Below are 15402 nucleotides of genomic sequence, written 5' to 3' on the forward strand. Positions count from 1 at the left end.
CTAACTTAAATCATGACAAGGAAAGGGACATCTCTTCTGATCGGGTCATGGCAAAGGGATGACCTGATATTTGTACCAGCTGCTGATTCTGCTACCTGTGTTTTTCTCAAAATATTCATTTGTAAATATCGGCCTGGAAAGGACAGAATACCATTTGTTACATTTAGAGCCTCTTGGAGTTTTCTCAGTAAAATTCTGTGGACTTTGCTATGTAGAGTGCATACTTTCAAGGCAGACCACAAGATTATTCAGTAATGTCTAGCCTCTTATCTTTTTTTTTTTTTTTTTTTTTTTTTGACAGGCAGAGTGGATAGTGAGAGAGAGAGAGACAGAGAGAAAGGTCTTCCTTTTTGCCATTGGTTCACCCTCCAATGGTCGCTGCGGCCGGCTCATCGCGCTGATCCAAAGCCAGGAGCCAGGTGCTTCTCCTGGTCTCCCATGCAGGTGCAGGGCCCAAGGACTTGGGCCATCCTCCACTGCCTTCCTGGGCCACAGCAGAGAGCTGGCCTGGAAGAGGAGCAACTGGGACAGAATCCGGCTCCCCAACCGGGACTAGAACCCGGTGTGCTGGCGCCGCAAGGCAGAGGATTAGCCTGTTAAGCCATGGTGCCGGCCCAGCCTCTTATCTTAAATTGTCTTTTCAACTGAAGTGATTTCAGACATAGTCCAGATGTCCTCATTGTGTAGAAGACAGGATGAGATCTTGGAAAAGTTAAGGGACATTCCCATTGTCACATGGTTAGTTGGTTTAGAGTTGGAACTTGGAACTTTGCCTACAACTGGAAGAAAGGAATGGGATAGAATCCTGTACATTGAGCATCTGATAAACATTAGGGTTGTAGATTCTTTATCAGTATAGTACCTGTAGCCCAGAGAAAATAAGAACTCAAAGTCATACAACTTGGGTCATATATCCAAAGTTGGCAACTGGATCAGGATTAAAATTGCAGGGCTCATGATGGAAGGCTTAGGACTTTTTGGAATATCTTTATGGAGTAAGATCTTGGGGGAGGAACAGTGTTGTGTAGAATATAAACTCTAAGCCAGCATAAAGTATCTTAGGTGCTGTGGACTTTGTCAAAGCATTACAAATATGGTAGGCATTGCTTCTATTTCTTACTGAAGGAGCTGTGACCAAATAGTGTAGCCAAGACCCTAAATAGTCACAAGGAACTGTAGTATCCCCATTATTGCTGTCTGATGACATTTTATCAAACTTCATTTCCTAAAATGTTTTCTATGTTTATACATCTATCTTGTCTCTTTACCTTACCTTTGTTTGGACTCATGTATTCTGTGACTATAACTCCAAAACAGAAAGTGATCTCTGCTTTGAAACATTCTATAGGAATTTATTGAATACCTATCAGATACCTATATGATAGTATCCCAAAACATGGGTAGAAAAATTAAATTTAAAAAATGTATTTTGGTGCAAAACATCTTTGAAATCCATGCATAGCTTTTTCATTCTGTGCATTTCCCACAAGCTTTTTGAAGTACCCTTGTGCTAATCAGGATATCCTGGGAAATAAGAGAGGTTTTCAGAATGTTCATGGAAAATGCATATTTTAAGAAAACTGTACATATACTTCAAAAAATTTTTTTAAAGATTTATTTGAAAGAGTTACACAGAGAGGAGAGGCAGAGAGAGCGAGAGAGAGAAAGTCTTCCATCCGCTGGTTCACTCCCCAACTGGCCACAATGGCCAGAGCTGTGCCAATCTGAACCCAGGAGCTTCCTCCAGGCCTTCCCATGTGGGTGCAGGGGCCCAAGGACCTGGGCCATCTGCTGCTGCTTTTCCAGGCCAAAGCAGAGAGCTGGATTGGAAAAGGAGCAGCTGGGACTAGAATTGATGCCAATATGGGATGCTGACACTGCAGGTGGCCCCTCAAAAATTTTTTAAAGATTTTATTCATTTGAGAGGCAGAGCTACAGAGAGAGGGAGAAATGAGACAGGATTTCAATCCTCTGGTTCACTCCCTAATTGGCCACAATGGCTGAAGGTGAGGTGATCCAGAGCCAGGAGCTTCTTCTGGGTCTCCCACGTGGATGCAGGGCCCAAGCACTTGGGCCATCTTCCCCTGCTTTTCCAGCCATATCAGAGAGCTGGATTGGAAGAGGAGCAGCTGGGACTAGAATTGGTGCTAATATGGGATGCTGACACTGCAGGTGCTGGCTTTATGGGCTGTGCCACAGCACCAGCCCCTCAAAGTTTTTTTGTACCAAAAAACACTAACTTGTTACGCCATGTCTGAACAGGATCTAGTTTGAAGCTTTAAGGAAGGTAGAACATCAGTCTGGAAAGAACCCCTGCCAAGAAATGGACTCTGCTAAAACTGAAGAACAAACCTCAAATTGATGGTAAAGCCAGGATGGAAAATGATGAAGTCAAGATGCTTTTCACAAAGTTCATGGAGACAGTGCACCAAAGAAATCAGGAGTATAGGGGCCAGCGTTGTGGCACAGCTGGGTGTGCCAACATCTCATATGAGCACTGGTTCGAGTTCTGACTGCTCCTCTTCTGATCTAGCTCCCTGTTCATGTATCTGGGAAAGCAGCAGAAGTACTTGGGCCCTTGCCACCACATGGAAGACTCTGATGGAGTTCCAGGCTCCTGGTTTGGGGCTGGCCCAGTCCTGTCCATTGAGGCCATCCAGGGAGTTAGCCAGTGAGTAGGAGATCTCTTTCTCTCTCTCTTTCTTTCTCCCTCTCTCTGTCATTCTTCCTTACAAAAAATCTTAAGAAATCAGAAGTGGCCGGCGCCGCAGCTCAATAGGCTAATCCTCCACCTGCGGCTCTGGCACCCCGGGTTCTAGTCCCGGTTGGAGTGCTGGATTCTGTCTCAGTTGCCCCCTCTTCCAGGCCAGCTCTCTGCTGTGGTCCGGGAGTGCAGTGGAAGATGGCCCAAGTGCTTGGACCCTGCACCCCATGGGAGACCAGGAGAAGCACCTGGCTCCTGGCTTCAGATCAGCACGGTGTGCCAGCTGTAGCGCCCCAGCCGCAGCAGCCATTGGAGGGTGAACCAATGGCAAAGGAAGACCTTTCTCTCTGTCTCTCTCTCTCACTGTCCACTCTGCCTGTCAAAACAAAACAAAACAAAACAAAACAAAAAAAAAACAAACAAAAAACAGAAGTTTACAAATAAATAATTCATTTGAAAAAGGGATGAGATAATATTAAAGATGAAACCTGTAGTAGAAGACCATCTGCATGAATTTTCAAGGTTAAAAGTTAATCTTGTTTGTGCTATAATTGAAGAGTACTGATGATTAGTAGCAGAAAAATAGCCTACACCATTGACATGACAATTGGTTCAACTTACACGATTCTTAGTGAACTTTCCACTTGTAAGGTGCCAGAACTTTGGTGCCCAGATCAGCTGCAGAAAGGAGCTGAGCCATCAGTGGATCAAGGTTCTGAATTCTTTGAAGAATTTTAACAGGAGGTTTACCAGTGGAATCCTGAAAAAAAAAGCACAATCAAAATAATGTCTCTCAAGAGGTAGAATTAGGGGTCAGTGTTGTGGCAAAGCAGGTTAAGATGCTGCCTACAACGCTGGCTTCCCATATGAGCGACCATTCGTCTCGGCCCTCCGCTCCCAATCCAGCTCTCTGCTAATGTGCCTGGGAAGGTACTGTAAGATGGCTCTAGTGCTTGGGCCCCTGCCACTCACGTGGGAGACCTGGATGGAATTCCCGGTGTCGGCCTTGCCCAGACACAGTGTTGCAGCCATTTGAGAAGTGAACCAGTAGATGGAAGATCGATGGATCTTCCCCACCCCCTTCCCTTTCGCTCCCCTCGCTTCCCCTTCTCCCTTTCCTTCCCCCCTCTCTCTGTAACACTGCTGTTCAAATAAATTAAAAAATCTTTAAAAAAAGAATTGGTCCAAACAAAAGCACCCTGCTCTGACTCTGCCAGACCAGGCAAAGCTGTGTGGATGCCTGTCTCATTCCTCTGGGGCACGGACCCCCTCACTGGGTCACCATAGGCCTTACCCTGACGAGGTTGCCTACCTTGGTGTGCTCTACCCAATGACTTTAGGACTAAATTGTTCAGGAAAGGAAAGGAAGCTAAGAATTTTAAATGTGAAAAACTACTGAATTTTTGCAAGAGTTTTCCTCCATCATATTTTTTTGTTCTTTCTGTTATTAATGTGGTGAGTTACACTAGTTTTTAGAATAGATCCAACCTAGTTGTGATGTATTATTGTTTATATATTGCTGGATTTGGGTTTCTAATATTTTATTTCAGGTTGTGGCACCTATGAGAGAACTTCAGAAAGTTTGTAGAGTTAAAGTCTATTTTGGTGCAAAAAATTTGAAATCCATGCATATACACATTCAACAGTGAAATTTGCTTTTAATGCTCATCTTCTTTTTTTTTTTTTTTTTTTTTTTTTTTGACAGGCAGAGTGGATAGTGAGAGAGAGAGAGACAGAGAGAAAGGTCTTCCTTTTGCCGTTGGTTCACTCTCCTCTCCAATGGCCGGCGCACTGCGCTGATCCGATGGCAGGAGCCAGGTGCTTATCCTGGTCTCTCATGGGGTACAGGGCCCAAGCACTTGGGCCATCCTCCACTGCCTTCCCGGGCCACAGCAGAGAGCTGGCCTGGAAGAGGGGCAACCGGGACTAGAACCTGGTGTGCCAGTGCTGCAAGGCGGAGGATTAGCCTATTGAGCCACGGTGCCGGCCCATCTTCATTTTTATAGTCGTCTGTCTTCCTCCTATTCCTTTCCTTTTTTCTGCCTCCTCTGTTTCTCCCTTTGTCAGGCTTAGGTGTAAAAGTTGCGTGTTTCCTTAAATGAGCTGTAGGGTGAATCTCTTTTTTCTGAAACATTTTTAAATTTATTTGAAAGGCAGAGTTACAGAGAGAGATCTTCCATCTTCTGGTTCACTCCCCAAATAGCTGCAACAGCCAGAGCTGTGCCGGGCCAAAGCCAGGAGCCTGGAGAGCTTCTTGCAGATCTCCCACATGGGTGCCGGAGCCCAAGCACTTGAGTCATCTTCTGGTGCTTTCCCAGGTGCATTAGCAGGGAGCTGGATCAGAAGTGGAACAGCTGGGTTTGGAACTAGCACCCATGTGGGATGCTGGCATCACAGGCAGAGGTTTAACTTGCTAGGTCATAATGCTGGCCCTGAAAGGGTGAGTTTTTTGTTTAATAAGATCAGGATTTCTTTCTTTTTTCATCTGTCTCTCTAAAGATTTATCTATCTATTTAGAAGGCAGAATGAGGGAGGGAGGGAGAAAGAGAAATACACGGATAGATTAATAGATACTGCTCTTCTGTCCACTGATCTACTCCCCGAATCCCTACAACAGCCAAGGCTGGGCTGGGCTGGGCCGAGGCCAGGAGCTGGGAGCTCAGCCCCGGTCTGCCGCGTGGGAAGCAGGCTCCCGGTTATTTTGCAGCCAGCAGTGCCACTCTGCAGTGTCTGCATTAGCGTGGAACTGGAGTCAGGATCTGGAGAAGATGAGCATGGGACCTGAACGTGCTCCTGCTCAGGACATGAGTCCTGACTCTGCTCCGGATTCGAGCTTCCTGCTAATGGCCTGGGAGGCAGCAGATGATGCCTCAAGAACTTGGATCCCTGCCACCAATGTGAGACTTGGGTTGAATTCCCAGCTCCTGACTTGGCCTGGAGCAGCCCTGGCTGTTGAAGGCATTTGAGGAGTGAACTAGCAGATGAGAGATCTCTTTCTGTCTCGATCTGCTTTTCAAATAAACAAAAGATTGATTTAGTTATTTGAAAGGTAGAATTTGGCCGGCACCGTGGCTTAATAGGCTAATCCTCCGCCTTGCGGCGCCGGCACACTGGGTTCTAGTCCCGGTCAGGGCACCGGATTCTATCCCGGTTGCCCCTCTTCCAGGCTAGCTCTCTGCTATGGCCCGGGAGTGCAGTGGAGGATGGCCCAAGTCCTTGGGCCCTGCACCCGCATGGGAGACCAGGAGAAGCACCTGGCTCCATCTTTTAAATTGTGTTTCCTCCAATTATTCGAGTACCCTCAGGTCTAGTAATGTTTTTGTCTTAAAGTGTCCTTTGTCAGACATGTCTATAAACTAGTCTAGCTTTCTTTTGGCTAGTGCTTACATTTGTATCTTTTTTGCCTACTTTAACTTTCAATCTTTATAATATGTTTCAGATGTATTTCTTTTCTTTAAGGATACTGACTGCACTTTTATAAGGCAATTATACTTCATCTTCTAAGATGTATTTTTGGCTGGAGCCACAGCTCAACAGGCTAATCCTCCACCTGTGGCGCCAGCACCCTGGGTTCTAGTCCCGATTGGGGCACCGGATTCTGTCCCGGTTGCTCCTCTTCCAGTCCAGCTCTCTGCTGTGGCCTGGGAAGGCAGTGGAGGATGGCCGAGGACCTTGGGCCCTGCACCCGCATGGGAGACCAGGAGGAAGCACCTGGCTCCTGGTTTCGGATCGGCACAGCACGCTGGCTGTGGCAGCTATCTGGGGGGTGAACCAATGGAAAAGGAAGACCTTTCGCTTTATGGGTGTGTGTTGTGTTAAAAGTTTGGGCTGGGCAGTGTAGCCAAGGTGGTTGAACAGAAAGAGGAGAAACCAAGGCTTTAGTAGCAAACAGTACTTATTTTCATGACGGCATGAGGCTTGGTTGTATTAATATCCAGAAGATCCAGGCCTGAACAAAAAGGGGAATTTCCTTACATAACTTGTAGCCCCTTTGTCTCTATATGGCTACCTACATTTCAGTTGGATGTTCTAATGCTGTGTGGCGGGGCGGCTATAGGGATTGCTGTAAGGTTGCACATGTGTACACAGTTCTGATAACGTTAACTGATACAGGTCTAATATTCCTCCCACCGACCTCCATAGAGTAAGCTATACATTGGCTGGTGACGACGCCTAACCCCACAGCTCCGTGCTGACAGGCAGGGGCAGAAATCATCACAAGGAAGTTGATACTGCCACGTTCCTTTCCCAGCAAAAGTCCTTCTTTCTGTGTCTCAGGAAGGACCCTATCACAGCAGTATTGGAGAAATTACTTACAGAAATAATTTGAGAGTCTGGGGCAATGATGTTTTTCTCTACAGAGACTAATATTTATTTGTACTAGGTCTCTGTACACATTAGTGGTCCAGAGTCACTCGGTACAGTTTAAGGATTGACAATGTTCAAAGCTGAGCTGCAGTCCCTTCAAAGGCTTGTTTAATTCAAACACAACCTATTGCATTGTAGCCCTCTGAGTTTCCACCCACAAGAAGTCGGGTTCCGAAGCGTTCATTCTGGGTGAGCTCTGGACTTCACGTCCTTGAAAGTATGTTAAGAAAACTGCTGTTTGCAGCTGCTTCTCAGAATGTGGTGACTACCCGCAGGACGTAAACGTTCCCAGCGGCTGGTCTTGTCTATCTGGGCCTCCATCTTTCCTCCTGTGGCTGGGACATTTTCGCTATGTGGTTATGTCTCTGTGCCGTCAAGCAGGTGCTTTTCTTGTTCTTTCCAGTATTTTTTTCTTTAAGTAGTATTTAACAAAGGGTTAATTTGTATTACCTCATTTGTCAATATCAAAAGTAAAAATTCTCCCTCCTTGGTTAAATTTATAAAACTCTTTCTTTATGGGGAATTTTGAAATATCACAAATAGACCAGTCTAATGAATCTCTAAAAGCCTGTCATCTAGTCACAGTAACCATTAAGTCTTGGCCAATCCTATTCTACATTCTTTTTTTTTATCCAACTTAATATTTTTTGTAAATATGATTTTTTAAAAAGATTTATGTATTCATTTGAAAGTCAGAGTTACACAGACAGAGAAGGAGAGCCAGAGAGAGAGACAAAGAGAGGTCTTCCATCCACTGGTTCACTCCCCAGATGGTCACAATGGTCAGAGCTGTGCCAATCCGAAGCCAGGAGCCTCTTCCTGGTCTCCCACATGGGTGCAGGGGCCCAAGGACTTGGCCCATCTTCTACTGCTTTCCCAGACCGTAGCAGAGAGCTGGATCGAAATGGAGCAGCCAGGACTTGAACCACCGCCCACATGGAATGCTGGCACTGCAGGCATCAGCCTTACCCACTACGCCATAGTGCCGTCCCCTCCAACTTAATATTTTATATATTGGGGGATAATATTTTTAATTTATATTATAGTCAAAGCTTAATGGCTCTAGTAAATAAAGAGTTCAAATAAAAAGTAAAAAGACTGTTCTTATCCACTTTGCGTCATCCTATATTATTTTCAGGTAAATTCCAGATGTCTTATCAACTCATTTACAGATACTTTAGTATGTACTAAAGTTTTCTTAAAAACACCGGGTGGGGGGGGTTGGCGCTGTGGTGCGGTAGGTTAATCCTCTGCCTGCAGAGCCAGCATCCCATATGGGTGCTGGTTCTGGTTCCAGCTGTTTCTCTTCTGATCCAGCTCTCTGCAATGACCTGGGAAAGCAGTAGAAGATGGCCCAAGCACTTGGGCCTCTGCACCCATGTGGGAGACCTGGAAAGAAGCTCCTGGCTTCTGATTGGTGTAGCTCTGGCTGTTGCAGCCATTTGGGGATTGAACCAGCAGATGGAAGACCTTTCTCACTGTCTGTAACTCCACCTCTCATGGCATAGTTTTTAAATTCACATTGCATATTAAAGTACCTGAGTTCAACTCCCAGCTCCTGCTCATAATTCTAGCTTCCTACTACTGCAAGTGCTGGGAGACAGTGGTGATGCTCAGGTAACTAGGTTGTTGCCACCTAAGTGGAAGGCGTGGATTGAGTTCCTAGCTCTCAGCTTTGGCCCAGCTGTCATGGGCATTTAGAGAGTGAAACCATGGATAAGAGCTCTCTCTATCTGTCAAAACAAAAAGCAGCCAACCAAACAAAAAACACGGAGGTACATGAGAGACCCGGAAGAAGCTGCTGGCTCCTGGCTCCTGGTTTTGGCCTGTCCTGGCTCTGGCTGTTACAGCCATCTGGGGAGTGAACCAGTGAATGGGAGATCTCTGTCTCTCCTTCTATCTCTGTAACTCTTTCAGATAAATAAATCTTTTTTAAAAATGTGGAGGTTTTATAACGTCTAAGTAGTAACAGTAATTGCTTAATATAAAAAAACAACAATCTAATTTCTTTGTTTTTTGGTGTAATTATATCTAGCAGTAGGCCAAGAAATTACTTTGTTCCTGGATCTCTAATGCAGAGCTTATCCAGTACAGCTGAGAAAGCCTTCTGGGACTTGGATGAAAGCTAGCTGTAAAGGTTGACTTCTGTTAGGGTCTTCCTCTTCTCCATCTAAGGCCTGGCTGTTCTGTGATGGATAAATTCACATCTCACTTCTAACATGTGGCCTCCTCTGACCACTCCCTTGATCTCCTTTACACTTATTCTCTCCCACCCTGTGGCACTTGACTTCTTTGTCTCATATGTTATAGCTGCTCATGAGAGTAAACTGTGGCAGGGTAGGGGTATGTGTACTGTATGTATTTCCCTTCCAAGGTGAGTCTGCCACCCTGTGGGGAGAATAGCACCTGCCTCTCTTAGGAATTCTGTGGGGGCCAGATGAAGCAATATTTGAGAACATTGTAGGAAATGTTGTTGTTAGCACAGACGTGAATTCTGGACCATATCTCTGTGAGGGCAGAGACCTGTGTTCCTAGAGTCATCACAGTACTCGACAATAAGCTTCCAATAAGTATTTGTGGTTTAATTTATTGTCAGAATGAATTTAGCCAAGTTCCCTCATTTTTGTCTAACGAATGGTATGAAATAGGAATGATAAAGACCTGAAGGAAAAGGCTAAACCTTACCAAAAAAATTAATGTCTTCCTCCTGCCTCACAAATCTGATAGGCTTATCTCAACATCTGGTTACCAGCTATAAGCAAGTAATCCAGCTCTTGGAGGAGGGAATAGCAAACAGGTAACAGGTTTATGTTTTCCTGCCATTGTTTGAGCCTCATTCTGTCTGTGTTTTGTTCCCCTTTGGACACTTGAAATTGTCTCTGTCTGCAGGTTCTTACATCTACCACCAGGTGGCCCTTCTCAGAACAGTTTTGTACCCAGGGTAGGGGGCAAGTTCTAGGACGTGGTGCTTTTCTCTAATAATAAAGTGCCCTTTGTTCTGGACATAATATTACCTGGCACTAAGCCCAGAAAATTACTGTGTACTTGCACTTTTTCTTAAGTACAGTTTCTGCTATTATAATTTAAAAATTCTACTCAGGCTTCACGGATATAAGGGCAAAATATACCCTGAACTGTTTCAGAAAAACCATTTTCCTTCTAGTTATACATATTTGTAAGGTTACTCCCCAGAATACTGTTTTGAACCTGCAGTGAATAACTAACTACTGTAAACACTCGTAAATGCCACTGTAAATTGTGGTACTGTTCCATATTTTTAGTTACTCTGAAATATTCAGAATGTTATTAATAAATCCCTGGGGATACTGAAAGCCTTTTCTATTTCTGGAAGAATAGAAGTGTTTGGAGCCTTCTGTGTTCCCTATTAATAGCAGGCCCAAGTTAACTGAATGTAAAGGAAAACATTTAAATGTAACGTTTTATTCCTGGAGTCTCATCATTATCTCCTGGATACGCTTGTTTCTGGTCTTCAGGATACCCTGAGCGCTCTCATCTTTAGATGTGAAGCTTTACCTTTTCCCTTTTATCCTCAAATCATGAGACTAGCCTTTGGATTTTGACCCTGTTCTTCATTCTCCAGCTGCAGTGAGAACAGAAGTCAGTGAGACAGTCTTAAATGGAATGATGATTGACTCAGATTTAGATAAAGGGAAGATTCTCCTGACTTTTACAAGTGAACACTGGAATGGACTTCAAGGGAAACCAATTCCCTGTGGCTTAAACATGACACTGATATGATTTAAGATCCCATTTTAGAGGCCTTTCTGACACTTCAAGATCAGTGTTCTGTGTTTAATCACAATTTACCCTTCCTTTGAGAATGCTGCTTCTACAAGCTCTCTACCTTCACTTGTCTTATTTCAGTGGGTCTGTCTTGGGATATCCTCCAGGTTGACTAACACTATGGTATTTTCCCTTTTCACTGTGTTTTTTTGTTTCTGTTGCTCTTAAAAAACTGTTTCTTTGTGTCTTAGTGTGAGACTGTGTACTTGCTTGTATTTATTCTCAGATATCAGCACCTGGAGTGCTACTTCTGCCACCTTTGGACCTTTTGCTTAACTGTGCTGGATTAAATATGGGTATTTCCTGACTCTCATCCGTGAACTTCATTACTAACATTTACTGTGTTCCCCTTGGATCCTTTAGGACCCACCATTCATAAACGATCCTTATGTGGTCTTTGCTTGTATACACAGAATCACAGCAGCCACCCACGTTCATGAGACGAGCAGCAGATCCCATGCCATCTTCACCATCCACTACACACAGGTTGGTTTCTTCTTATATTGGATGAAGTTTCTTCCTTTCTCCATCCCTTTTGACCACTTCCTTAAATTCCTTCCTGTTTCTTTTTCTTTCTTCCTACTCTTCCATTTACAAGCCCTCTGTTAGGATATAATATTATCAAGAGGACCTACACACAAATCTGTTAAGCTGTAGCTTGAGATAGGATAGAAATGCTTCATAAAGAATGATCAAAATATCTTCTACTTACATTTTACTTTTAAATTCCAAAAACACTTTCACTCCCATGTTATTAGTATGGGCGTTTCTAATGAAAATCAAGGTTGCAATTAAAATAAGCATTCAAATGAGAAATCAGAAGATTCATTTCCATTATGACCTAATGAGGAGGTTGACAAATCCTGTCCTCAGAAAGCAGCTATGGCAGCTGGCGCTGTGGTGCAGCAGGTTAATGCCCTGGCCTGAAGCGCCGACATCCCATATGGGCACCGGTTCGAGACCCGGCTGCTCTACTTCCTGTCCAGCTCTCTGCTATGGCCTGGGAAAGCAGTAGAAGATGGCCCAAGTCCTTGGGGTCCCTGCACCCACATGGGAGACCCAGAAGAAACTCCTGGCTCCGGATCGGCACAGCTTTTGCAGTAGCGGCCAACTGGGGAGTGAACCATCAAATGGAAGACCTCGCTCTCTCTCTCTGCCTCTCCTCTCTCTGTGTAACTCTTTCAAATAAATAAATAAATCTTTAAAAAAAAACAGCTTTGAAGGTGGACAAAACCATTTGTGTTCTGAAAATAGACTAAATGCATATAACAACTGAGAATCATTTCAAGATAATTACTCCTAGTGTCTTTTTACTTAAATAACAAGATTATATAAGACAATACCATTGTATTGTACGTTGTCATATACATAGATATAAAAATACATTGCCATTTATAAGTGTGCTTCAAGAAGTTTCTAGAAAGTAGAATTAGAAGTTTGACTACAAAAAGTTTTTTAAGTCTATGCATCTTTTTTTTTCATAGTGAGCATTTCCATGAATTTTTATCCCTTTTTAAAAAAGGTTAATTTTATTTATTTGAGAGAGTTACAGAGAGAGCTTCCATCTGTTGGTTCACTCCCCAAATGGCTGCAGTGGCTGGGGCTGGGTCAGACCAAAGCCAGTAGACAGGAACTTCTTGCAGGTCTCCACGTGGGTGCAGGGGCCCAAGCACTTGGGTCATCTTCCATTGCCTCCCCAGGTGCATCAACATGGAACTAGATTGGAAGTGGAGCAGCTGAGATTCGCCCATATGGGATGCTAGTGTCTCAAGAGGCAGCTTTACCGGCTCTGCTACAATGCTGGCACCCCTTGAATTTTTTGATGATCCCTCATATGTGTGGGTTTTTAGATTATTTCCCTCCAAATAAACTTTTAAATCCATTTTCCAGTAACTTTTGGAAGCAACCTCATATTTGACAATAAAAAGATAACTTCATATATGACAACAATAGGGGTGTGGGGTAAAAGGAGATACATCAGAGCACAGTTTCTTAATGCGTAGAAATTAAGATAGTGTTGTGTTGGAGATCACTGATAACTCAGGATGCATATTGTGATCCTAGAAAACAACTGCAGTGGCAGTAGCTCAAAATAATTTAAAAATCAATAGAAATTAACAGAGTACACTAAAAATATTTAATTTGACAGGGTGCAGTGAAGGAAGGACAGAGTAAAAAGAAAAAACATGAAACATACAGAATATAAAAACAACAGATGAGGTTCTGAACATATCAGTAGTTACATTAAGTGTGACTGGACTAGGATGAGAGTTGTCAGACTGGGTGAAAAACAAGACCCAGCTATGTGTTGTCTGCAAGAAACATTAGATTCAAAGTGAAGGGGCGGCGCCGCGGCTCAATAGGCTAATCCTCCGCCTGTGGCGCCGGCACACCAGGTTCTAGTCCCGGTTGGGGCTCTGGATTCTGTCCTGGTTGCCCCTCTTCCAGGCCAGCTCTCTGCTGTGGCCCAGGAGTGCAGTGGAGGATGGCCCAAGTGCTTGGGCCCTGCACCCCATGGGAGACCAAGATAAGTACCTGGCTCCTGCCTTTGGATCAGCACGGTGCGCCGGCCGCAGCGGCCATTGAAGGGTGAACCGACGGCAAAAGGAAGACCTTTCTCTCTGTCTCTCTCTCTCTCTCTCACTGTCCACTCTGCCTGTCAGAAAAAAAAATAGATTCAAAGTGAAAGGATGGAAAAAGATAAACTATGCAAATAATAATTGTAAAAAAACCTAGAGTACTGTATTAATGTTAGGCAAAAAATATTTCTCAAGACAAATACTAGAGACAAAGAGGGGCATTTCCTAATTATATAAAGGATCAATTCATCAGGAAGGTGTAGCAGTTTGTACATTGGAGATCTCAAAAGCAGGGCTTAAAATACATGAAAGAAATACAGAAGGGACCAGCGCTGTGGCGTATGGGTTAAGCTGCCACCTACAATGCCTGCATCCCATATGGGCACCAGTTCATGTCCTGGCTGCTCCATTTCCTATCTAGCTCCCTGCTAATGTGCCTGGGAAAATAAAGGAGAAACAGTTTAGCAACAGTTAGAGATTGCAGTACCCCACTTTGAGTAATTGAACAATGAGAAATAAGCAGGGATATAGAAAATTTGAGCCTTATTAACCAACATGATGTGACACAGAACATACCATTTAACAACTGTTCAATGTATGTTATTTTCTCTTTTTTTAATGTATAAAGTTTATTTTCATAAATACAGCTTCAGGAATATAGTGATTCTTCCCACCATACCCACCTTCACTCCCACCCATCTTCCTCCTCCCTCTCCTATTCCCACTTTTTTTACTTTTTAAGATTTTATTTATTTGAGAGGCAGAGAGAAAGGTCTTCCATCCACTGGTTTACTCCCCGAAATGGCTGCAATGGCCAGAGCTGGGCCGATCCGAAGCCAGAAGCTTCTTCCAGGTCTCCCACGTGGGTACAGGGGCCATCTTCCACTGCTTTCTCAGACCATAGTGGAGAGCTGGATCAGAATAGGAGCAGCCAGGATTAGAACTGGCACCCATATGGGATGCTGGTGCTGCAGGCAGAGAATTAACCTGTGCCACAGCACTAGCCCCTCCCATTCTTATTTTTTAACTAAGATCTATTTTCAATTAACTTTATACATATGATTAACTCTATACTAAGAGTTCCACAAATTGTATGAAAAAAAAATTCATGTTGTTTTCAAGTGCTCTTGGAATGTTCTCAAGGATAAGCCATATTCTGCACATATTCTGTGGTATTAACAGAAGATAGGTAAGTAGGGACAGACGCAGGCATAGCACTTAAGACACCTCTGGAGATGCCTGCCTCCTATAACGGAGTGCCTGGATTTGAGTCCTGGCTCCACTTCCGTTTCCAGCTCCCTGCTCATGTTCACCTTGGTGGGCAGCAGGTGATGGCTCGAATCACTGGGTCCTTGCCATGCACATGGGAGGCTCAGATTGGATTCCTGCTTCCTGGCTTTGCCCTGGCTCAGCCCCAGCTATTGTGGGCGTTTAGGGAGTGAAGCAGCAGACAAAAGATCGATTGATCTCTGACTTACAAAAATGTTATTAAAATTAAATACTGACAAGATCTGTTGGAATTCTAATATATTGTACTACTGCTAGAAATGTAAAATGATATAGTTTTGGAAAAGAGTTTAGCTTATTAAAAAGTTAAGCATATACCTACCTTATGATCTAGCCATTCTACGCCTAGACATACACACATACATACATGTAAAAAATAAGATAGAAGAAATAGAAAGGCTTACAAATATTCACAGAAGCTTCACTTGTAATCTCAAAACTGGTAACACTGAAGTAGTCATTAAGCAGTTAATAGATAACCGCTGTAATCCTCACAGTGCAGTACAGCTCAGTAATAAAGTGCGTGCCTCAACGTGGATGAATTTCAAAATGCTTATGTGCAGTGAGAGAAGTCACATAATATGATTCCACTTATATAAAATTTCATGAAATGGCAAATTTATTAAGCTAGACAGTTGAAGAGCAAACCCCGGAGCTGGG

At 43.8% G+C, this 15402-nt stretch overlaps 1 protein-coding gene across 10 annotated transcripts in view; it reads left to right on the top strand.

Moving 5' to 3' along the window:
- STARD9 (StAR related lipid transfer domain containing 9) overlaps positions 1–15402 on the top strand; it is a 126928-nt gene that overhangs the window by 59888 nt on the left and 51638 nt on the right. For all 10 annotated transcript variants that reach the window (XM_062205741.1, XM_062205747.1, XM_062205740.1 and 7 more), the window contains 2 exons: positions 9800–9869; positions 11290–11362. In XM_062205741.1, coding sequence (XP_062061725.1) covers positions 9800–9869; positions 11290–11362 — 143 coding nt within the window. The remainder of the gene's footprint in view (positions 1–9799; positions 9870–11289; positions 11363–15402) is intronic.

Source organism: Lepus europaeus, chromosome 11 (genome assembly GCF_033115175.1).
Source record: "Lepus europaeus isolate LE1 chromosome 11, mLepTim1.pri, whole genome shotgun sequence".
In the NCBI taxonomy this organism is placed as follows: Eukaryota; Metazoa; Chordata; class Mammalia; order Lagomorpha; family Leporidae; genus Lepus; species Lepus europaeus.